This window comes from Diceros bicornis, chromosome 19 (assembly GCF_020826845.1).
Source record: "Diceros bicornis minor isolate mBicDic1 chromosome 19, mDicBic1.mat.cur, whole genome shotgun sequence".
Classification (NCBI taxonomy): domain Eukaryota; kingdom Metazoa; phylum Chordata; class Mammalia; order Perissodactyla; family Rhinocerotidae; genus Diceros; species Diceros bicornis.
In genome coordinates this window covers 17,902,205-17,925,794 of record NC_080758.1, presented here as the reverse complement: position 1 = coordinate 17,925,794, position 23,590 = coordinate 17,902,205, and the positions used below count along the sequence as shown (strand labels likewise).

The following is a 23,590-nucleotide window of genomic DNA, read 5'->3' as shown; positions in this document are numbered from 1 at the left end:
ATCTTCTTTGCAGAAATGTCTATTCAAGTCCTTTGTCTATTTTTTAACTAGGTCATTTGTTTTTTGTTGAATTGTAAAAGTTCTTTATATATTCTGGATATTAACCCTTTAGCAGATATATGATTTGTAAATATTTTCTCCCATTCCACAGGTTGCCTTTTCACTCTGTTGATTGTTTCCTTTGATTCACAGAAGTTTTTAAGTTTGATGTAGTCCCATTTGTCTATTTTTTCTTTTATTATCTCTGCTTTTGGGGTCATATTCAAAAAAAAAATCACTGCCAAATCCAATGTCATGCAGCTTTTCTCTTATGTTTTCTTTTAGGAGTTTTATAGTTTCAGTCTTATGTTTAGTCCATTTCAAGTTAATTTTTGTGTATGGTATGGTGTAAGGTAAGAGTCCAAAGACATTCTTTTGTATGCAGATATCTAGTTTTCCCAACACAATCTGTTAAAAACACTGTGCTCTCCCCATTGTGTGGTCTTGGCACCTTTGTTGAAGATCATTTGACCACGTATGTGAGGGTTCCCAAAGGTTTTATAAGCGTCAATCTGGAGGCTTTATAATACCCAATATTAAACACCTTCCTGTTGAAATGCCTAGCGCAGTTTCTGTTTTCCTACTTAAACCTCAGCTGATAGACTCATCACACTGATATGTTTTAGCAGCTATAGTTTATAAGGTTCTTGCAAGCTATAAATCTCACCTTAACCTTAGAAACTCTCAGGACTCTTCACAAAGAGCACAGCATAGTTTCGCTTGTCCATAGCTTTTACAAGGTGTTTCACTGATGACAAGTATTGTTTTGAATTCTGACAAAGTGCAACTTGGCTTTCTTAACGATGAACACAACACTCAGGAAAGGAAGCAATTTTAAAAGACATTGGTAGCTGGGAGAAAAGTTTAAAAAACAGTTTGCTAAAGGAACTGTTGCTGTCAAAAGCTAACATGTAATTGTGTCAGCAGAGAGCACGGAGGCAAAACTGGATGGAGTAAGTGGAGGCGATAGGAGATCTTTTTTAGAAAAAGGGGAAATTTCTATAAATGACCAAATGTCTCACTGATCAGCAATTGTGGGAAATAAAATCTGAAGATGCACCCCTGATATTAAGGGGGCGTGGAGTAGATATTGCAGCTCGCGGGCGTTGTCTGAGAACAGAGTAAGCACCATAAGCTTGACTCGGAGATTTATATTTCTGTGCAAGTCTGAGCTCTCGGGGATGGATTGTCCCTCAGGTGCCCCACCTCTACATGCTCATGAAGACAAATTCCCCGTCGAGGAATCAGAAGCAGCTGTCATGACTGACAGACAGACAGATGGGAGGCTAGGACCACAGGATTTCTCACAGATGTTTTATTTTATAAATGTGTCACTTAATTCCTACAATTAAAAATGAGTCCTAAATTACAAATCAAAGAATGCTACGGTCAGAAGAGATCAATTCTTGATTTTATATATAAGGTAAATAAGGCCCAGGGAGGGACGGTGCTTGGCCCAAGGTCACACAGCATGTTAATGGCAGAGCTAGGACTAAAACTCAGGATTCCTTACTGTCAGACCTATCTCACAGAAAAGAATGCAAGAAGCACAGAGAAAAGAAGCTTGTCTGCTCAAAGTCTCAGGCTAGTGGCCAAGCCAGGACAGGCACTCAGGGATGTCTCCCTCCCAGAGAGACAGGCTAACCAAAAGGCCCGGTGGAAGAGATAGTGGCTACCCCAGCCCCACCGTGCTCCTGTAGCCCCCACAGAAGCACAAAGAAGCACAGGAAGAACAGCACTAGTGGGGCCTGAGGGATGCTCCAGCCCACTCCTCACTAGGGAAACTGAGGTTCAGAGGGTCGAGTCAGCACAGCAAGACAAAAGCGACAAAAGAGATAAAAGGTGGCAAGCCTGGGAGACATCAGGGTGAGCCACTGAACTGGGCTGCTTTGATTCAAATCCCCTCTATGCCACTTACTACCTCTGTGATTAAGGTCAAGTTCCTTAATCTCTTTGTGCAAAACAGGGAACAGAACGGTACCCACACTACATAGGGTTGGTGTAAACCATAAAAGAGAAAAGATATTTAAAGGTCCTAGCACACAGTAAGTGCTCAAGAAAGGCTAGCTGTTATTATCCTTAAAAGGAGACACCCTGTTGGTGGGAGTACAATTGGCACAAAAAAATCTGATAATCTAGGACAGCACTGGACAATAGAACATAATGTGAGCCACATGTGTAATTTAAAATTTTCTAGCAGCCACATTTAAAAAGCAAAAAGAAATAGGTTAATTTTAATTATTTTATCTAACCCGGTATATCTAAAACATAATCATTTCAACATGCAATCAATATAAAAATTATAAATGAGATGTTTTATATTCTTTTTTTCATACTAAGTCTTTGAAATCTGGTGTGTATTTTACATGTACAGGACCAGCCACACTTCAAGTGCTCAACAGCCACATGTGATTAGTGGCCATCATATTGGACACAGCAGGTCTAGAACATTCCCAAATGGGATTACAATGGATTATTGGGTTTCCCAGATTATTGGATCCTATTTTATGGAGTCACACAAGCCATCTTATTTTCACTAAATTTTTAAAACTACTACATTTGTACTAACCTATAATTTTCTTTTCTTATCAAACTTTCATAATATGTAATTATAATTCAAATTACTATAGTAGTCAAAAGATAAAGCAAATCTGTTTCCTCATTAAAGACAAGACAATTCATACATTCAAAACAAGGAGTTCACTTGGAGGAGCCTTAGCCCCTGGAGCAGCAGCCCAATCTGATGAACAGTCCATGAAAACACCACGCACCACACTGGGCTGTCATCACCACTACGACTGTGATTATTCTCAGCAATCCCTCTCAGGCTGTCCCAGGAAACAGCTGAAGTGGAAACAGCAGGAGACTGAGGAGTCATGAGGGAAGCCATCTTTGTTGTCCGGTTAGATGTCTCTGATGCATGACAGCTTCCCTGAGGTTCCCTTCTGACAGAAATTATTCAGAACAACAGGCAGGCTCATTACGACTGCATATAAGTGGACACCGGGCTTAGTCGATTCAAGAAACTGATAGGATGCTCAGCTCTCAGTGATCGAAGTAAGGCATTCCCCTCATTTTCTCAGGGAGAAGACCCACAAAAAAGGTTCCAGACAACTTGAACACATAAAATTTTCAGCATATGGATGAATTAGTCAAGTGTCTACTTATGGTGTCTGAGATACGATTTAATTATGCACACACATTTAAAATCACGTTTTGTAGGATAATTTATTACAGTCATGCATCACTTACTGACAGAAATACATTCTGAGATATGCGTCGTCAGACGTTTTCGTTGTTGTGTGAACATCATAGAGTGTGTTTACACAAACCTAGATGGTATAGCCCACTACACACCTGGGCTATATGGTGCTGATCTTATGGGACCACCATCGTATATGCGGTCCAGCGTTGAGCGAAACGTGGTTCTGCAGTGAATGACTATACATTAAAAATAGTGGTTCAGAGCAGACTCTGGAGCCAAACTATCTGGGTTCAAATCTTAGTTCCTTTGTTTGCTACTAACTTTTGTGTGAGTTACTTAACATTCTGGGCCTCAGTTTTCTCATCTGTAAAATAGAGGTAGTAACAGTAGCCAGCTCACAGGGCTGTTGAAGTATTAAATGAGTTAAAAACATGTAAAGCCCCTAGAACACTGTCCAGTAAGTGGAGTAAATGTGTCAGTTAAAAAGTAGTGGTTTACTGGGGCTAGCCCGGTGGTGAACTGGTTAAGTTCACGTGCTCTGCTCTGGAGGTCCGGGATTCGCAGGTTTGGAGCCCAGGCGTGGACCTACCCACCGCTCATCAAGCCATGTTGTGGCAGCATCCCATATATAAAATAGAGGAGGATAGGCACAGATGTTAGCTCAGGGCTAATCGTCCTCAGCAAAAAGAGAAAGATTGGCAACGGATGTTAGCTCAGGGCTGATCTTCCTCACCAAAAAAAAAAAGGTAGCGGCTTACTATCCATTCCCATACATTATAGAAACTCTTATTCAAACTCTTCATCTGCACCATTGACCTCTGGGTCTGTCATCGGAGGAAGCACTTTTTAAGCTGAATGACATGGGTCTATAACACATTTACTTCCAATTATACCATCTGGATACAATGTTTTTTGAATCCAAGTATGACGTCACAGAAAATTGAACATCAAGGCAAGCATCTACATGGGTATTAGAACAGATGTGTTTTCCCATTTATCTGACAGATGTATATTCCGATCACCGCAAAGATCCTCTGTTGATTTTCCAAGCCACCCTTAGCACTCGTCATTTCTTGGTCATATCCTCTGGAATATTACTAAATCTCTCTTCAATTTCCTTGCCTTTTTTCATACTGATTCTGTGATCCCTGTAAAGATTCCAAACTGGCATTGACTGAGGTCATTGCAGGCTAATGTAGTTTCCTCAGTTAATTTTGTAGTTCAAAGTACACAAAACACCATCCCACAATATGAGATGCTTTGTAAGAACTTTTCCAATAGCTGTTTGGAGAACAAGATCCTGCCTTTTATTTGGGCATTTGGGGTGCATTCTGGCTTTTCTCATTTCTTCTCCCCCTGCCATTTCTTGGGTGTTAGTTAAATAAACCATGGTGCATCCATCTAGTGGAATACCACGCAGCCCTGGAAGGTGAAAACTTGATCTGAAGACAGTGGTATGAAAAGAGATTGATGACACAACTGTCTGGGAACTACGATCCTATTCATCCTCCGCATTCCTAGGAGACGCTAGAGTGAGGTGGTCGAGAGCACAGACTCCGGACCCAGACTTCCTGCAGCCAAATCCTGGCTCTACCATATAACAACTACGACCTTGGGCAAGACATTTAAGCTTTTTGTGCCTCCAGTTCCCTAATTTGTAAAATGTAGGTAATAACATCTACATTGGAGGACTGTTGTGAGGATTAAATAAGTTAATATATTTAAAGTGCTTAGGATAGTACTTGCCACATAATAAGCACAACATAAATATCGCTTCCCTACTTTCTTGTTATTATTACAACGGATATATATTCTCTCTTTGTCTCACTCCCTCCCTCTTCCTCCTCCTCCTCCTCTTTCTCTCTCTCTCTCTCTCTCTCTCTCTCTATATATATATATATATATATATATACATCAATCTGTTAATAGTGATATTTCAGAGAACTGAGATGGGGGTGAAGAGAGTTAACAGATGTACAAACTCAGCATTTCTTTAAGAATGAATATACAATATTTATCATTAAAGAGGGAAGGAAAAACATATTGACTCAACAGTAGCTAAATGGAACCATAAGAGCTTATAGCTTTAAGCCAATCAATATTAATATCAGGAGTGATTAAGGATGCTTAAAGGCCCACACTTCCAGCTCATTTTAATGTAAGCACTGCATTAAAGAAACAGCAGTATGGATGCGTCACATTTTTCCAGTGGGGAGCCTCTTACGCAGGTCAAGAGCAGATCTACACTTTTGTGCGCGTGCACCAGGCCCCTGAGTGAAAGAAAGGGTCATCCCCAGTGTCCCTTTATTTGACCCAAGGATCAACTCCAGAGTGCAGGAGCAGCCAGGCCCTGAGACCAACTGACCACAGCCTCATCAAGCTGAGAGGAGGCGCTCAAGATATGAAAGCTACAGATGCCCCAGGTACCGTGAAAAAGCCAAAGAAAGCAGCAGCCTCTCCAAGATTCTCCCAAAAATTCCCTGACATCCTTTCTCTCCTGGTTTTTCTAATACTTATAATCCTGATGGCAATTTAGTCCATTATACGGACCACCTGCCCTGATCCAAGCCCCATGCAGGGCACAAGGAATTCTGCAATGAGAGGCAGCCCATGCCCTTGAGCAGCTCACAGCCCTAGTGAGCAATTAGAGAAATCATGTTGTAATAAACTCAGCGACAGAAACACAGAGGAGAGGCAGATGCTGTGGGAGGAGAGTCAAGGAAGGCTTCCTGGAAAAGGTGACCTCTGTGCAGGGTTTTAATATAGGACGAAGCGGGCAGGAGGTGCCTACTAGCCAGAGCGGGCAGCAAGTGTAAAGTGCAAAAACCCGCAGGGTTTGTGGTTGAAAACAAGAGGAATCAATCATGACTATCTTTCTCAACAACAGGAATGTTCTGGAAGAATATTGGGAGGCTCCGCATGAACAGGAAGCTGGAGCATCTGGCTTGAAGAACAAGCAGAAGCTAAGGCAGCTGTGGGGAACCAAGAAGCAGGCAGTTCAGCAGCCTCTTCAAGTACAACCTCGTGTGGGCCCAGATGCCACCCCTACCCCCGGACACCCACTGCACCAGCCTCTCGCTGCTGGCTCGTCCTTCCTGGATGGAAAGTCCTGGCAGGAGGGTCCAACTAGCTGCATCCTGGTCACATGTCCAGCTACACCCAGGCTGCCGGGGGTGGTGAATTTCTACCCCCGCACCTTCCAGCGAGCTCCACATTCCACCAACATTTCACACAATGAGGGATTCCCAAAATCAGGAAGCAGCGTTGGAAACTGGACTCCCAACACAAAAGCATAAAAGCCTGTCTTGCGTGATGACATAGAAGAGGAAAGGGAAGAAAAGACGGCAGAAGAGGGGGCTGAGGCTGGAGACGGATGCTAGGTTCATATTATGAGAATTATTATTAATTATTAATAAGAGAAGCTCGTTTAACAAACATTCACTGCTACCCACCAAGTCCCAGGGACTGGGGTTACAGATGTAAATAAAATAGCATCCCCGCCTACAAGGAGAACAGAAGCTAGTTCAGTACCCAGACTATGAAGAGGCTTGCTCTTCGTGCACTAAGCACTGGAGAGCCCATTCTGCTTTTTACAGCTGATGCCCACCCTGATGGGTCAGTGCTTGGACCGCTCTGGTTGATTATTGTTTTGAACGTAGTTCCTGCTAATCCCCAGAAAGTCTCCCCCGTGCACTAAGAGCTATAATGTGGTGCGTTCAGCGGATGATCACGAATTCCTGACTTGTGGTTACGGCTTCAGAAATCACAAGCATTTTCTCAAGATCAACTCATGGATTCACGTTTGACATGTGGATGATATTCTTCCTCCAGATCTCAAAAATAATACACAATCATTCTGTGTTTGGTACACAAGGGAGTACAGAAATATACATACATATGTACATATATATATATACACACACATATATATGAAAGCAAATTTGACAACTTCTCTTGGAGATGAGCACAGAGATATATGCAGAAGAACACTCACTACAATGTGATTTAGGAGTAACTGGAAGGAACTTAAATATGCAACAATACAGGCTGGTTAAATAAATCATGGAACAGTCACTGTAATGGAAAACTATGAAGCTTCTAGAAAGTATGCTTTTGAGGAATAGTTAATGACAATGGGAAAATGCTTAAAAATAGCATTAAATAGAAAAATAGATATGTATTTAAGTTTGTGTGCACATATGACTTTTATTTGGTTCCTCATAGCTATCGCTAGGGTGCATATTCTCTGCAATGTATATGCATTATTGTGGCAATCATAAATCATGATCGTAAATAGAAATATGCAGAAGAACACTCTGCAAAAAGATGTTTAGTGGATGACAGTACCATGTATATAATATATATTTCTCCATCTTGAATTTGAAATCTGGCTCCTCTTTCACATATAACTTACATGACCTTGGACCAGTCATTTCATCTCTATGGGGCTCGGTTTTTTTTGAAAATGAAGAGGAGACAATATTTCTGAACTCTTGGGATGGTAGCACCTTAGATGAAACATATAGGAAAACGCCTAACCCAATTCTCGGTTAGAGTGAACATGTAGTAGAAGCTAGTTCTCTTAAAAGAAAGCAAAGGTCTCAATACTTACAGTGACTGGTGTGGGTTCTAAGCTAGAAAAGGTGATGTGCTCAGGGTGCTGATGTGTGAATCATCAGGTATGAGTTTCCTAGGGCTGCTGTAACAAACTACCACAAACTGGGTGGCTGAAGACAACAGAAACTTATTCTGTCACAGTTCTGGAGTCTAGAAGTCTAAAGTCAAGGTGTTGGCAGGGCCATATTCCCTCTGAAAGCTCTAGGGAAGAATCCTTCCTGCTTCTTCTGGCTTCTGGTGTCTGCTGGCAATCTTGGGCATTCTTTGGCTTATAAATGCATGGCTCCAACATCTGCCTCTGTCTTCACACGGCCTTCTCCCCTGGGTGTCTGTGTGTCTCTTCACCTCCACCAGTCATATTATATGATGGCCCAGTATGACCAGCATGACCTCATCTTAATTACATCTTGATTACACCTGCAAAGTCCCTGTTTCAAATAAAGTCACACTCACAGGTGCAACGGGTGGGTTAGGGCTTCAACTTATCTCTTTAGGGGGACACAATTCAACCCATCACAGACCCCAACCTTTTCTCTGTAAAAATCAGCTGTTCCTGAGCAAAGCAGGAACACATATCCAAAGGCCCTGTGGCCTGCGGGAAAATCCCAGCACCATCCCAGCAGCTGTGCCTGCTTCCATGGCAGGCTGCTTGGCTGAAATGTTCCTGTGTGTGTGTGTGCGTGTGTGTGTATACCTGTGTGTATGTCTTTGGATGTTTCTCAACACCTGCCCCTTCCAATCAGGTAACAACTAGGCTCTTTGTATTTCTCTGCTCTAGCAATCTGTGCAGGATGGAGAGAAGAAGCTGCTTGAAGCCAGGGTTCCTTCTTTCTTCCTTTGTTTTTTTAAAGTCTAAACTTACTGAAGAGGTTATGCTGTGGGTCCGAGAAGGGCTGAGCCAAGAGGGGCATGCCTTGAGGGCTAAGAAGGTGAGTAGAGAAGTTCTCCCACCCTGAGGAGGGGAAAGGGATGGGCCTTCAGGTCCCACGCTGCTCGGTGGCAGTACTCGAGGAGAGGGCGGGCCCCAGAGGGATGCTGGGTGGTGACCTGGGCTGGCTGGACTTGGGACAAGGGCTCCAATCCTGGGAAAGAAGCAGCAGAATTACTAGACCTGAAGGGACCACAGGGAATGTGACAGAGGGCTTCTCAGAAGAAACCACAATGGCTTTCTTAAGTGCCAGGACATTTGTGGACCCTTAGGGAAGGGGGAGCCCCAATGATGACTAAAATTTAATGTCAACTCCTTGGAAGCTCAGGGTCAGATTCAAGTTGATGCAAATGTAGCATTTCTTATGCACCCAGGTTTTCAGCCTGAGATTCAACCCCACTTTACTCCAACACTTAAAGTAATGTCCCAAAAGCATTAGAAGGAAATAGAAGGAAACCTCCCAAGCCCCATTGCCTCTGGTTTCAGCCCTTTGAAAAGGACACTTTCAGCACTTGCATCTCCCATCAGCCCCTCAGAGACCCTCCCGCTGAGCTCTGGACTGTACCTCAGGGTGGACATGTGCAAACTCATGCCAAGGCTGGGGAAGGCAGAGCTAGGAACAGTGGTAGCTGCAGTTAGTTCCATGGACAAGATAGAGGCCTGGAGAGAGGGTCTGAAGGCTGGAATGCTAGCCCAAAGTCTTTTCCCACGGAGACGGATGAGGAAAAGAGCATGATGGTATGTGTGGCACTGCATTAATGGAGCCGAGATGGAGGAGGTGTACAAGCCCCCGGAACAGCATTTATCCTGGGTATTGGAAAGCCTCTGGGCCCATCAGAGACCCACGGGAGACCACCTGCTGGGTGTTCACCTGTGTTAAGCAGCATCTGGGGTTGGGTGAGTTTGAAGGAAGGGCCAGGTTCTAAGGTAGACTTAGACTTACAGTCCCAGAGACCGTAGACCAGAAAAGAACTTGCAGGAACCTACATTGATTAAGCCCTACCACGTGCAGACACTTCACACTCACACAGGCATCAATCCATTTAACTCTCACGCTGGTTCCCATGTAAAGATGAGGAAACTGAGGCAGAGGGATTAAGGCCCCAGAGCCACCCAGCTATGGTGTAGGACTGGAATAAGCTGGCCTGTAAACATGTCTGTGATGAAGACTTTGCAAGCAAAGTAGAGGATGCTTTGAGCAAGGACAAGAGAGTCCTTCTTTAGACAGAATGACGAGGGACGATCTCCCTGAGGAATTGTTTGAGCTGAGACTTGAAGAAATCAGCCAAGTGAAAAGTGGAGAAAAACTATTCCAGTGAGAAAGAATTGCCTGTGTGAAAGTCCTGAGCCAAGAAAGAATCTGACACGTCCAAGGAACATGGCCAATGTGTCTGTAGCATTTTGAAAAGGAAAAGGGCTTGGGGAAGACACTGGATCATGCAGGACCTTGCAGGCCATGGCAAGGAGTTCAGATTTCATCCTATGCACCAGGGGAAGCCACCGGAGGAATTAAGTGACAAAATGACATGGTCTGATTTACCCAGAGTCTAGCACAGAGCTTGTCACACAGAAGGGGATCAGTAAATGGTGGTGGAACATTTGAATAAATGGACTCCAACTAGATTTCCAAATGAATGGAAACTGCTGGCTTCACAGAAGGAAAAGTAAGATTTCAGCCTTCGCCCATGAGAAGAACAAACAATTTCACTTAATCCAAATTCACTTTCATGCCTCTCTGCCTAAGAAGCACGCAGAGCCACTGAAACCCACAGGCGCATCATGACAGAATAATTTCGGTGATCATTATCAAATGCCTCTATTTGGAAAAACTCAGAAGATTGTATTAGCACAATCCAATATTTATGAAATGACACTCGGCCATAATGATGGGCTGAGAAAATTAGGATTAGAAGCAAAAGGTGTTCCTTTGGGCAGAGAGAGTGTCATGGTGGGAAAAGTAGCGATGTCACTCAGCTTCTCAGAACCTTGGTTTACTGATCTGTAAAATGGAAGGACAGTAGCAAAGATTAAGAACGTGTGATCAGTTAATAGAGTGCCCAAAGGTATTTAATCATGTTTATGATTCATTTCATCATTTAAAAAACACTTGACGAAGCCTATTTGCCCATCCATCCATGCATCCATCCAGCAAAATGTTATTTAGTACATACTGTGTATGATGCATTGTATTAAATGCTGAAGATAAACCTGGGAACAAGACTGTCATGGTCCCTATTCACATAGAGCTTCTCATCTGGGGGTAAAACACACATTGAACAAATAACATCAGCTATGATGTGTGTTACCGAGGAAACGTGCAGGGTGCAATGGGAAACATTTCCAGAGAGAGCTGACGCAGACCAGAGTATCTAGGGAGCACTATCCTAAGGATGCGATGTGATGTTTAAGCTGAGACATGAAGGGAAAGTACAAGAAAACAGAGTGGAAGGAAAGGTTCCAGGGAGAGTGCCAATCTTATTTGAGTTCCTGAGGCGGGAAAGGGTCTGGAACATTCTAGGAACTCATAGAAGCCAGTGTGAAGTAAGCATGGGGGTGTGGAACTTGGTGAGGCTGAAGGAATAGGCAGAAGCAGCCCTGTAAGGCGTTGGAGGCCACAGCAGGACGTTGGTCTTCTTTCTCAGAGCAATAGGAAACCTCAGAAAGACTCTAAGCAAACCTGGGTGGGGGCAATGAAGGGAAGAGGCAACATGAACAAGCCTGTATTCTAGAACAATCTCTCTGGCTTCTGTGTGGAAAATGGATTAAAGTCAAAAGAGGAAGCCAAGAAGTCTTTTAGAAAGGATACCAGTCACCCAGGCAAGAGCTGGTGGTGACCTGTACCAGGATAGTGGTGGCAGAGGTGGAGAGACGTGGGCAGACTTGAGATGTACTCAGGAGGTAAAGTGGCAGGACAAAGGGATTGACAGGAAGACAGGGGAGGAGAGGGAAGAGAAAGTTGACCCCCGGGTTTCTGAATCGGCACTAGACTGGATGAAGTGGCTTTTCCTGAGACGAGGGCCACTGGAGAGTGAGTGGATGAGGGGAATGGATGAATCAGGAGTTCAGTTTTGAGATGTTGCGCTTGGAGAGCCAGTAAGACCCTATAGGGTTTCAGGTGAGCTAACGACGAGCAGAACGAGCATACATGTGCGTGTCAACACTCACACACACACACACACACACACACACTATAAGATCTGGATGTACTTCGCCAACACCAAAGATGGCCGTGCAGAGCAGAGCAGATGTGGTTTGTTTCAGCACAGGTGCTTTGGACTCTTGGGGTCCCTAACGAAATGAGTGATTCTATCACCTAAATCAAGACACTTTTGAGAGTAGAGTCAGCATGGTTAAAAAGTATGATGGGGCAACAGGCAAAGAGGTCATGGTCACCTTACTAATGGGCATGTGTAGTCGTTGGTGACTCTGCTCATGCAAAAAGATCCAACCAGATCTGAAAAGCTCAATTTTGTAGCACAGCTTTATTATACCTGGGGCTTGAGTCTACACTCAGGAGGAATTTATACAAACAATTTATTCCTTAATAGGAACTACATAGAGCCATCCAGAAGCCTCCTGCTTTGGAGCCAAACTCAAAGTCAAAGAGGCCACACCCTCACTTAGACATTTCTGAGCATCTTCTCTGTCTCCAGCTTAGTGGCATCCTGGAAAATCCCTCTCCCCAGAGGCAGCCAAGAAGACATGACAGCTGGGCTGTGGGTCTTGTAGTTCTAGAATTTGTAAGAGATGTCTGATGGCAACTGAAGCCCAGTAGCTGAGGCTATCCATGGAGTAATGGTTAATTTTATATGTCAACTTGACTGGGCTGAGGCATGCCCAGATCTCTGGGAGAACATTATTTCTGGGTGCGTCTGTGAGGGTGTTTCCAGGAGAGATTAGCATTTGAATTGGTGAACTGAGTAAAGCAGATAGGCCTCCTCAATGTGGGTGGGCATCACCCAATTCCTTGAGGGCCCAAATAGAACAAAAAGGCAGAAAAAGAGCAAATTCCCTCTCTCTTCTTAAGCTGGGAGGCCCATCTTCTCCTGCCCTTGGACATGGGAGCTCCTGGTTCTCGGGCTTTCAGACTCAGATCAGGGCTCTTAGCATCAGCCCCTCTGATTTTCAGGCCTTCACACTTGGCCTGAATTATACCACCAGCTTTCCTGGTTCGCCGGCTTGCAGACAGCAGATGGTGGGACTTCTTGGCCTCCATAATCATGTGAACCAATCCCTGTAAGTCTCCTCTTATGTGTATCTCTCTGTATGCTATTGGTTCTGTTTCTCTGGAGAACCTTGACTAATACACGTGGAAACAGTGTAGAACAAGCATGAAGAACTCCAACATTTAATGGCCAGAGTGAGCTGACAGAGGAGACTGAGAAAGAGCGCCAGGAGAGGTTGGTAAAAAACCAAGACGGTGTGCGGGTCAGAGGGAGCCTTTGGTCAGGGAGGAACCACAGAGAATAGCCTCCCTCTTAGTAAAGACTAATTGTCTTTACAACTGCACCAGGGATCACATTACCCAGAGGTGATCTTAATGTCCCCAGAGTAGCAGCTCTTCCTGGTTTAGGTCACCAGGCAAGCCTCTTCAAGATTCAACTCACCCAGGCATACCCCGCCCTAAATGCGTTCTCATGAGTATACCTCCTCCAGGTGTCCGTTCCCTAGGATACATCAGACGGAACTCCCATAGGCCTAGCTCACGCAGGTATCCATCAGGAGTGTACATTAGGCCTTCAGCCCCATTAGTTAAGGATAAGCGTGGCATTCAGGATGTCAGGACATTGACTTTATGAGTAATATTTGGACTATAGAAATTTCCCTACATATATACAAGCTGCATCTATGTGGCCTGGAAGGAAAGGAACAATCTCAAATTCTTCAGAAGCTCTTTCTTCCCCTAAAATCCCACAACTATCAGGCTCCCAAGTAAAACCCAGTGATGCCCTACTTGTAGCTAAAGCTTAGATCTCAAAGCTAAAAGCAATCCTAGAGGTCCCTGAATCCAAGTGACATATGATTCCTCCACATCCTTAAGAATTCATTCAGGTATTGGTTTGCATACCTCTGAGGATGGGGAACTCACTACCAACAAAGTTATCTATTGCCTTCTCAGACAGCTCAATCCATAAGAAAGATGTTCCCCACAAGTCATTGTAAAAGCTACCATCACAGCCCCAAACACAGTGGGTCACGTACCTGTAGGCACCGCTGGGTCCAGCATTGGTTTCTCCCACGTGTTAATCTGCTCCCAGGTAAACCCATTGGTCCCCAGGGCCACGCTATAACCACAGTTGCTGTAGTGCTCATCAAAGGAACAGCCGCCTGCAGACAAAAGAGAGATGGGTAAATACATCCTCGTGTCTGAGGCTTGGTTCGTTAACCCTGTCTCATCGGCTCTTCATTTACAGCTTTGAATTTTAAACTCTGGAGAAGATTAAAAAAAAAAAAGGCGAGCAAATTGGATTTCTGTATTTGCTTTGGCACTCTCAGGAAAGGCGCTGGCATCCGCAGGTCCCCCTATTTAAAAAAGTTAATAAGGCTAGTTACATTGATTTCAATCTTCCTTCCTGAGAAAGTAAACAACGACGACTCATTCTAAGTAGGAAAAATGAATGCCAGGGCATGCCTCAGTAATTGCTGCCTGCAACACGGAGAGATGCCAAGAGGCAGCAGAGAGCACTAGCTTTGGAGTCTAGCAAAACTAGATACAAATCTCAGCTTGCGAAGCTGGGTCAGCTTGAGCCAGATGCTTCACCTGTCTGTGACTCAGTTTCCTCATCTGTAACGTGGAGGGAAAGATCCATCTGACAGAAATGTCATGAGGACTAAATGGAATAACATATAAAAAGTAACTGGTGCAGAATAAATTCTCAACGGCCACCTCCTTCCCTGTGAAAGCAATTTTTGAAAAATCGTGTTTCATGGAGTAAAAATCAAACTATGAAGAATGAGACAACCATGCATCTGGCAGGTAATCAGGTCAATGTTCATAGTGTTTAAAGCTTCTCCCTTTAACTTTAAAGTCCAAGCCACCCACCATTTTACAATAAGCTGTGTCAATTCGATTTTGACATGAATTTACTAAGCAAACGCTATGGGCTGTAAGCCCCTCCAGGTGACACTGAGAGAGATGTGGAGTGTAGAATCAGGGCTCCAACCAGGAAATGCTCCGTCCAGAGAAACAGGAGCCCACGATATTCTGGAGGAGGAGAACTGATCAGGGCTATGAAGGATGTGAGCCTCTCCAGGAGTCAAGAGCGGGAGGAAGGCATCCCGAGGTGACCAGGCAAGACACACAGAGGCAGGGAGGCGGCGCCAGGACTGAGCTCTACAGCAGCCTCCTGAACGGGCCCCCAGACCCATTTCAGAGCCCAGTCCATCTTTTCCACTGCCCTTTCCTGGTCTTCGTGATGCTTAGATTTCATCCCATCATATCTCCCCCCCTTAAACACCCATTGGTTCCCCATCACACGTCCAAACGTGGTTCTGATTCGTGTACAGAAACCATCCCTCACTAGCGTCTGCCTGTGTCTGCAGCCTCAGGCAACATCACACCATCATCTCCATCAGCTACAAAGTACAAAACCCCTTCTCTGCACCCCAGACCTGGGATTTCCTATGCTGAGTGGAGGACTTTAATCTGTTGACAGATTTGATACAGACTTTGGTCACAACATTGCTAAACCTGTGATGTCAAAGCTCTCTCCACTATCCTTTCTTGCTGTGTATGGGAACCCAGAAGAGTTGGTCTTTAGCACCCCAATGAGTCTCAAGCCAGGGGAAGGAGGGCTGGACCTATTTCGGGAGGGCAGGGGTTGGGCCTTGAGTTGCGAGTATTAAATAGCTTTGCAGACAGTAACACGAATTTGGGGTGTTTTATGTAGACAGCGAGAGAGAAAAGAAAAGGAGAGGGAGAGAGGGGAGCAAGAAACAAAATGAAAAGCAGAAACCTATAGAAGGTGATGGCCAGTGAGAAATTTCCTGTGATGGGAAGTGGTTGATGCATTGGTAGGAACTAAAATATCTGTTTGCTTTCATTTATTCATTCAGTAGTTCAACAATTATTTAATTGAGCTCTTGGTGTAGATCCAACAGAGTACTAGGTCCTAGCTGTACAGTGGTTTACAAAAGAGCCATGCTCTCATTATTTAGTGATATAGGCTGATAGTAAACAAGTAAACTAATGAACACTCAGTACGTGCTATGAAGGCTGCAGCTGGGGCGGTGAGAGGACCACTAAGTTGAAATGGTACAGGAAGCCTTTCTGACCAGGAACTGGGAACAGGTCCCTGTCCTGTGCTGTAACGTCCCTCCACCACACCCAACTCCTCAGTGAGAGCTGGCTACACAGGACAGCCATGTGTCGCCGGTGCCTTGGGGAATTGAGGGAAGAAAGGCAATGACCAGTGTGGATTGACAAGGGTCAACAGGCAAGGATGGAAGACCCAGGAGACAAGAGGGAAGGTTAGGAGCAGATGACAGAGGAGATTTCATCCCAGAAATAGTGGAAAAGGATGACCTTTGAAAGGTAAATACAGAGGCAATCAACCGCTTTGTAGTGGAAGTGAAGCTTCCACTAGACAGTAAGCTTCAGAAGAGCTGGGAGCAGTGCTGGCACATAGTAGGGGGTTAATAAACATTTGTTTAATGAATGAACCAATAAATGCTAATGGGATGCCAGACACAAACCAAGCTGTACTCGAGCAACAGGGGCCCACAGCAGTCTCTGAGCTGGACCTGCTCTTTCAAGTCTCATCCTTGTCTCTTCAACCCAGAAAGCTCCTTCCCCACAGTGCTCGTCTGACAAATTCTAAACAATCTTCCAAAACTCACTTCTTCTATAAGCCTTCTCTGGCCAGAACAGCAGAGCGAATGCCCCAGATATAAAAACACAACATACTCCATCTAAAAATTAAAAAACAGTAGCAGCAGCAATTCCAGTTGCTCTAAGAGGGCCAACCACCTTTCCCTACATTGCCATCATCTCACTGGAGCCCAGCCTGTGGGAGACGGATGAATTAGGTCAATGCTATCAACAACAGATCCTGATGTGCTGGAATGGATAAGCAAGGGGAGCCTGCAGCATCTCAACTGTTCATTGGAAGAGCTGACTGAGCATCCTAAACTGAGATGGCCTCCAGGGCTAGGGAAGGAGAGTGTGGCCAAGACAATGCTATGTGCATGGCAAACTGTTTGGGTCTTCTCTCTTACACACACAAGAACACTATGTTTCTAGGCCACCTGCATCTAGGGAAGACCATGTGGTAAACCCTGGAAATATGTCACAAAGTGATATCCACTATTTGCAGGACTAGCCCATCAAAACAATCTCTTATAAGCAATACTTCTCATCTGCTCTGCTGTGAGGACCTTCAAAGTTGTAGTTAACGGCAATGGCATCAAAGGAAGAACGATTCTAGATCCCTGATCATTGGAGGGAAGTCATCCAGAGAGTCACTTGACTGGTGATATTAGCATTCAACTTTTCAGAAGCAAAATATCAACTTTTCTTGTTTTACACCACTGACATCTTAGGGGTTAGTCGTTAGCATAGCAGAACCTTGCATATCCTGACTAATATAAGAAGCAAGCTCTCTGGAGCATTTGCTCCATGCCAGGCAATATACTAGGCACTGATTACATATTCTATATCATTTGCTTTCACTTACTCCTTACAACTTTGTGAAGTAGATTTTTATCCCTACTTTAAGTACAAGAAAGTTGATGCATTGTGGGGTTAAGTGACCTGCTCAGATCCCAGAGAAGGAAAGTGTTGGAGCCAAGATTAAATCCATGGTGACCCAAGTGTAGAACCCATGCTCTTTCTAACAGACCACAGAGAGAATGTATTCCCCCAAATCAAGGACCAAGCCTTTCACTCACAAGGTCATTAGAGGGGATCAGGCAGATAAAGGGCTTCCAAGGTGGTTGGGTCTCTCCCATTTGAATCCATTCCCTCGCTTATTCTAGAAACATTTAACGGAGATCTTTTTTACGAGTTCTGTGCAGGCGCACAGAATCCACAGGTATGATTCTTACCCTCACATAGTTTGCAGAGTAGAGGGAAAGACAACCACACAGCACACACTTAAGGTGCAAAAAACACTTGCATAGAGATGTGATGAAGCTCAGAGACCCCATTCAAAGGATGCTGTCTAACTAGTTATTGATCTACCCACCATCAACTCTAGTCCAGCCATAGTAGACTGATAAACACAGAAGCGGGAAATACAGCCTGTTAAGCATGATGGCAAAAAGCAATTTGAGGACAGGAAAAGAAAGAAAAGCAGGACAGAAGGAGAGAGTTGCAAGTCCATGCTTCAAATTCCTACATGTCCGCCTGCTAAAAAGGAGTTACATACTTGGCTCTGAGCTTCCAGCGGCCAATAGAAAAAGGAAAATCTGTTCGATACTGGCAGTCTGCGTTCATACAATAAAAGCCAAATTGCTCAGGAAAATTACAACCATTCCAGGTGCTCAGATCACACAAGAACGTCCCCACAGGGGTACTGGTAACAGAAATCCCATACCCCATAAAGAACACTATCTGAAACAACATCCATATGAGGGATGCATGGCCAATTTCATGAGGCTATTTCTCATAATCATTCTCACTATAAATTGATAGCATCACCTAAACATACAATTCAGGAAAAGCAACTCGTGGGGCCTAATATGATTCAGTCTAGAGATCTGCTCCCTATTGGTCTGGATTGACTCAGAAATAAGTTTTAAAAGCTATTCAGGAGAGAAAATATACTTAGAAAGTATTTTTTAAGCAATCCTCCATGAATTTTCTTCCTCTCAACCAACAGATTGAGAAACAGAGTGGTTATGAGCTCAAGATTATATACCCTGACGGCAACCTACATTGACAGCTGCATACAGCCCCCTTTACTCACATTCCTTCCTCATGTCTGAGTCTTCATTTTCTGGTGTGCAAGATGGATCATTAAGGAAACTTCCAGTGGCAAAGGTTAAGGATTCCAGAGACTCCGAAAGAACTAGGAACTCTCAGGAGCCACAGAGATGCAGAGCCATGCCGCCAGGCCAAGGACTGGCTACTGAGAGCCACTAAGGGGAGAAGGAAGGAAAGACAAGCTTCCCGTGGACCCACAGCATGGAATAGTCAAACCCGTGATCCTGAGTCTCATTGCGCCTCTTCTAGCTCTTTCAAAAATTACGTTTATCTGTCTTGGTGCCATTCCTTAGAGCCATAACACGTGACAGAAAAGACTCCCAGCCATCTCTTCAGGCATTTACACCAGGCTACTTAGGGAAGACTTATGGTTGGAGAGATTTCCAAAAGATACACATTTCGATGCTCACCTGATTCCATTTTAACTAGTGAGTGGCCCTATTTAACTGATGTCAACCCCCATCACAAACATTTTTAGGGAAACAAAAACCTCGTAAACCTCCCCCCACCCCAGGAATTGGGCTAAGTCTCCAGAGCACCTGGTTTGGGGAAGACAGGGGAGTGCAGCCACAGGCTGAGGACGCATCACTACCTCCCTGCACTTGGACAGAGGAGATATTTCCCTGGATAGGTGGAGGTCAGAATGTGGCAAAGGCCGCAGATGCCCTGCCGTGAGTCAAGTATAAAAAGTCAACAGAGAAATGGAAAACTGTAGCAAGGAAATTGGATTTTGAAAATCCATTTGGGTTCAGTAATGTATAGCACATCAGCATCTGTAAGGGAAGCAAAAATAGTGCAGGATACATACTTTAGGATACATTAAAGCATAAATAAAGTTTAGAGTGCCAATCAGAATTTTTTTTTTAAACATGAGCTCTTCTTTGGAAAATGAGAGAGGAATAGAATTCAATAAAAATATAAATGTGTCTGCCTCTGCATTTTTCAGATACGATCCTGTGTATTCTTGAACAAAATTAAGTTCAGAAGAGGAACCAAAGATTTGTTGGGCTTCTGCAATATGCCAGGCACTGTAGTTGAGCTAGGGAAGTGTGTATTTATATATGCATGTATACAAATGGAGGTAAGTCCAGCCACCACCACTCTCTAAGGCAGAGGTGAACAAACTTTTTCTATAGAGGACCAGATAGTAAATATTTTCAGCTTTGTGGCCACACAGTCTCTGTCACAGCTACTTCTCAACTCTGCCATTGTAGCACAAAAGTAGCCATAGACAATACACGAACAAATGGATGTGGCTGTGTTCCAATAAAACTTTATTTATAAAAACAGGTGGTGGGCCAGATTCTACCCAGGGGCCGGAGTTTGCCAATACCTGCTCTAAGAAAGAAGGATTGCTCTCCTCATTTGACACATGGAAACTTGTCATCAGAGCTGCTAAGGGACATGCCCAGCTAGGAATCTCAGGCAAAGAGTGACATCACATACAGTGATAAGAATAAGAACATCTCTTTTTTTTGATAGTTGAACATGTAACCCTTACCACCAGCTCTGTCATTCTGATTGTACCCATTTTACAGACACAGTATCACGGGCTCAGAGAAGTTAACTAACCCGCATGAAGCAGTGGAGCAAGACATCAGCCTTAGGCTGTGTGATACCAAAGCCCGAGCACTGTCCATTGCTCCAATCCTGCCCCTCTTAGAATACTCTGTGTGTTCACAGAATCCCAGTCTCATCCTGCTGCTCCCAGAAAAGAAAGCTGTGCCTGTAATATCCAGTGGTGGAGCTAAGTGAAGAGAGAAAACTGGATAAAACATCCAAACAAAAGTGGAAATTTGCCTTCAGTTGCTCTACATGGCCAGTACCCCTTCTGGCAGAGCTCATAATTTTGGCAAATATGACCAGACACCAAGGCGATCTACCATTATGAGGACGCATAGAAATGCCCTCTCCCCTGACATATATAACTGGAACTGAAAGCCCTAGTAGCCCCCTCAATATCCGCCTCATGGTGCTCTGAGGGTACCTCTAGTCCTGGGGGACAGGGGGATGAGACCACAAGACTATCCCTCCAACTTCAGGCCCCAAAGCTCCAAGAAAGCAGGGATGTGCCACATGTCTCTTTACTCAGCATCTAGCCCATAATAGATGCTTGTTCTTTATTGCTCAATGAATGGCTGAATACGTTAAAAATGGACCAGCACTCACATAGGGGAGCCAGGCTGGGGCCAACAGAGGGTGCTCTTGTCCATCTTCCATTGGGCTTCTCTCTGGGGTCAGGGTGAACCTGCTGGAGGCCTTGCAGCAGGAACTTGGGGCTCAGAGCTCTGACTGGACCTTTTAAGAGTATTTACCCTGATCCCGCAAAGGCCCTGTATAGATGGAAAGTCTGAATCCAGAGAGTGAAGGGAAGTCAAAGGATGAACCAAGGAGAAACCATCAGGCCACCAAATAAGGAGAAGAGTGAGGTGAGACATGGACAGGCCAAGGAGACATTAGAGGAGAAATGTGAGTATTAGCAACAGGTCCAGAAGGGGAGGGGAGACTGCTCAGGATTAAACTGTGAGCAGGGTGTGAGCACGGGAAGTGGGCATAATTATTGGCAGCACCAGGTAGTCATGGTGCAAAGTCAAAGAGATGGAGAGAGAAAGCTATAAATCCCCGCTAGATCTCAGTGATAGTAACAGTAAGCAACACTCAGCATCAGGTGCTGAACTACACGCCAGGCACTGTTCTAAGCGTTTACCAATATTAGCTCATTTAATTACCACAATCAACCCACGAGATAGATACAATTGTTCTCCCCCATTTTACAGATAAAGAAACTGAGGCATAAAAAGGTTAAAAAACTAGCCCAAGATCACACAGATCACAAGTGGCAAGGGGAGGCTTTGAACCCAGACCAGCTCAGTCTACCCATTACATCACGGCAATGAACTGGGAAGGCGACCCTCATCTTGAAAGGAAGTTCTGGTTGAGGGACACGGTGGCTGCACAGCTCTTGCCCAACCCCTGTGACAGTGGCATTGAGCCAGCCTGCATGCCTTCTGCCCCCAAATCAGCACCTGGGCCCAAGATGCCCGTCTGCAATCTTGGAGGTCAAGGCATAGGGACAGGCTCCGCCCCTTGGTGGGGAAGAGAAGGAATGGAGTTGGGGGCTCCGAGTCAGGCAGGAAGGCTGGCGGGTGCACGGTGGGCGACGAGGTAAGGGGGAGTCCGGCCTCCCATGGTCATCCTCAATGTGTAGGGAGCTCACACAAGGGACATTCAGACAGACTCAAGATGTAGTAGGACTAAATGGTCAGGGGACACAGGAAAGGGTGATGTCATATAAGTGGTTTTATTATTTTTTAACTTGGTGGTTGGGAAACTTTCTGTATAAGGCCAGATAGTAAATATTTTCACTTTGCAGGTGTGGTGGTTTTCTATAGCTCCACGACAAATTACCACAAACTTAGGGGCTTAAAACAACACCCATTTCTTATCTCACGGTTTCTGCAGCTCAGGAGTCCAGGCAAGGCTGGGTTGGGTTCTCTTCTCAGGGCCTCACAAGGCTGAAGTCAAGGTGTCAGGGGAACTGCATTCCTTTCTGGAACTCAGGTCCTCTTTGATGCTTACGAAGCATTTGGCAGAATTCAGTTCCTTGTAGTTATAGGATTGAGGTCTGTGTTCTCCGGCTGGCTGTCATCCAGGGCCATCCTCGGCCCCTAGAAGCCACCCACAGTTCCTGGCCACCTGGCCCTCCATGAACCCTCTCATGTCTCAACTCTCTTTCTTTGGGCAGAGTTCAGATCTTTTTAAGGGCTCACATGATTCAATCAGGCCCATCCATGATCAGCTCCTTTTTAATTAACTAAAGTCAACCGATTTGGGATCTTAATTACACCTGCAAAATTCCTTCACCTTTGTCACTAAAATAATCTAATCATGGCAGTGGAATCCATCCTAGTCACAGTCCCACCCACGGGATGGGGATTGTATAGGGTATGGACACCGGGGGCCGGAATCTTGGGAGCCCTCTTATTATTCTCCTCACCTCGGCAGGCCGCCCAGCCTCTGTCACAACGACTCTGCAACACCATTGTAGTACAGAAGCAGGCACAAACCATACAAAAAGAATGGACACCGGGGGCCGGCCCGGTGGCGCAAGCGGTTAAGTGCGCGCGCTCCGCTGCGGCGGCCCGGGGTTCGCTGGTTCGGATCCCGGGCGCGCACCGACGCACTGCTTGGTAAGCCATGCTGTGGCGGCGTCCCATATAAAGTGGAGGAAGATAGGCACAGATGTTAGCCCAGGGCCGTCTTCCTCAGCAAAAAAAGAGGAGGATTGGCGGATGTTAGCTCAGGGCTGATCTCCTCACCAAAAAAAAAAAAAAAAAAAGAATGGACACCATTGTATTCTAATAAATATTTACTGAATTTATTTCAAAAATATTTAAATATTTATTTGAATTTCATACGATTTTCATGTCATAAAACGATATTCTTTTGATTTTCTAAAAATATAAAGACGATTCTTCGTTTGTGGGCTGTGTGAAAACCAGTGGAGTTCCAAAATGGGCCTGCAGGCTGTAGTTTACTGACCTTTTATCTCCTAAAAATTTCCAATCTTAACGCAGTTACAGAAAAGTATCACATTTCTCCATTTGCATGTTTGATGTCATGTGCTTTCAACACCTCCTTCCCATTTCTCGGCTGGAGAATGCTTTCTCTTTCCTCTGGGAAAGTGGAGGGGGGAATGTGTCTCCCACCATCTTTCGATGCTACGCTCCTGGCCTGTAGGATAAGGGATTCTTAAGAGAAGCACAACAGCTCCCTAAATTTAAATAAGCACTTTACTTACATTATAGCACGTGTTCTCCATGGGTAAGGAGTAGTAACCCCACTTCACAGATGAGGAAACCAAGGTCAGTGTGGA

The 23,590-nt window shown here is 44.8% G+C and overlaps 1 protein-coding gene across 2 annotated transcripts in view; it reads right to left on the bottom strand.

The window, feature by feature from the left end:
• The window catches only part of PTPRT (protein tyrosine phosphatase receptor type T), a 1,006,475-nt gene that overhangs the window by 716,251 nt on the left and 266,634 nt on the right, over nt 1-23,590 (bottom strand). For both annotated transcript variants that reach the window (XM_058562674.1, XM_058562675.1), the window contains exon 2: nt 13,992-14,117. In XM_058562674.1, the coding sequence (XP_058418657.1) occupies nt 13,992-14,117 (126 nt within the window). The remainder of the gene's footprint in view (nt 1-13,991; nt 14,118-23,590) is intronic.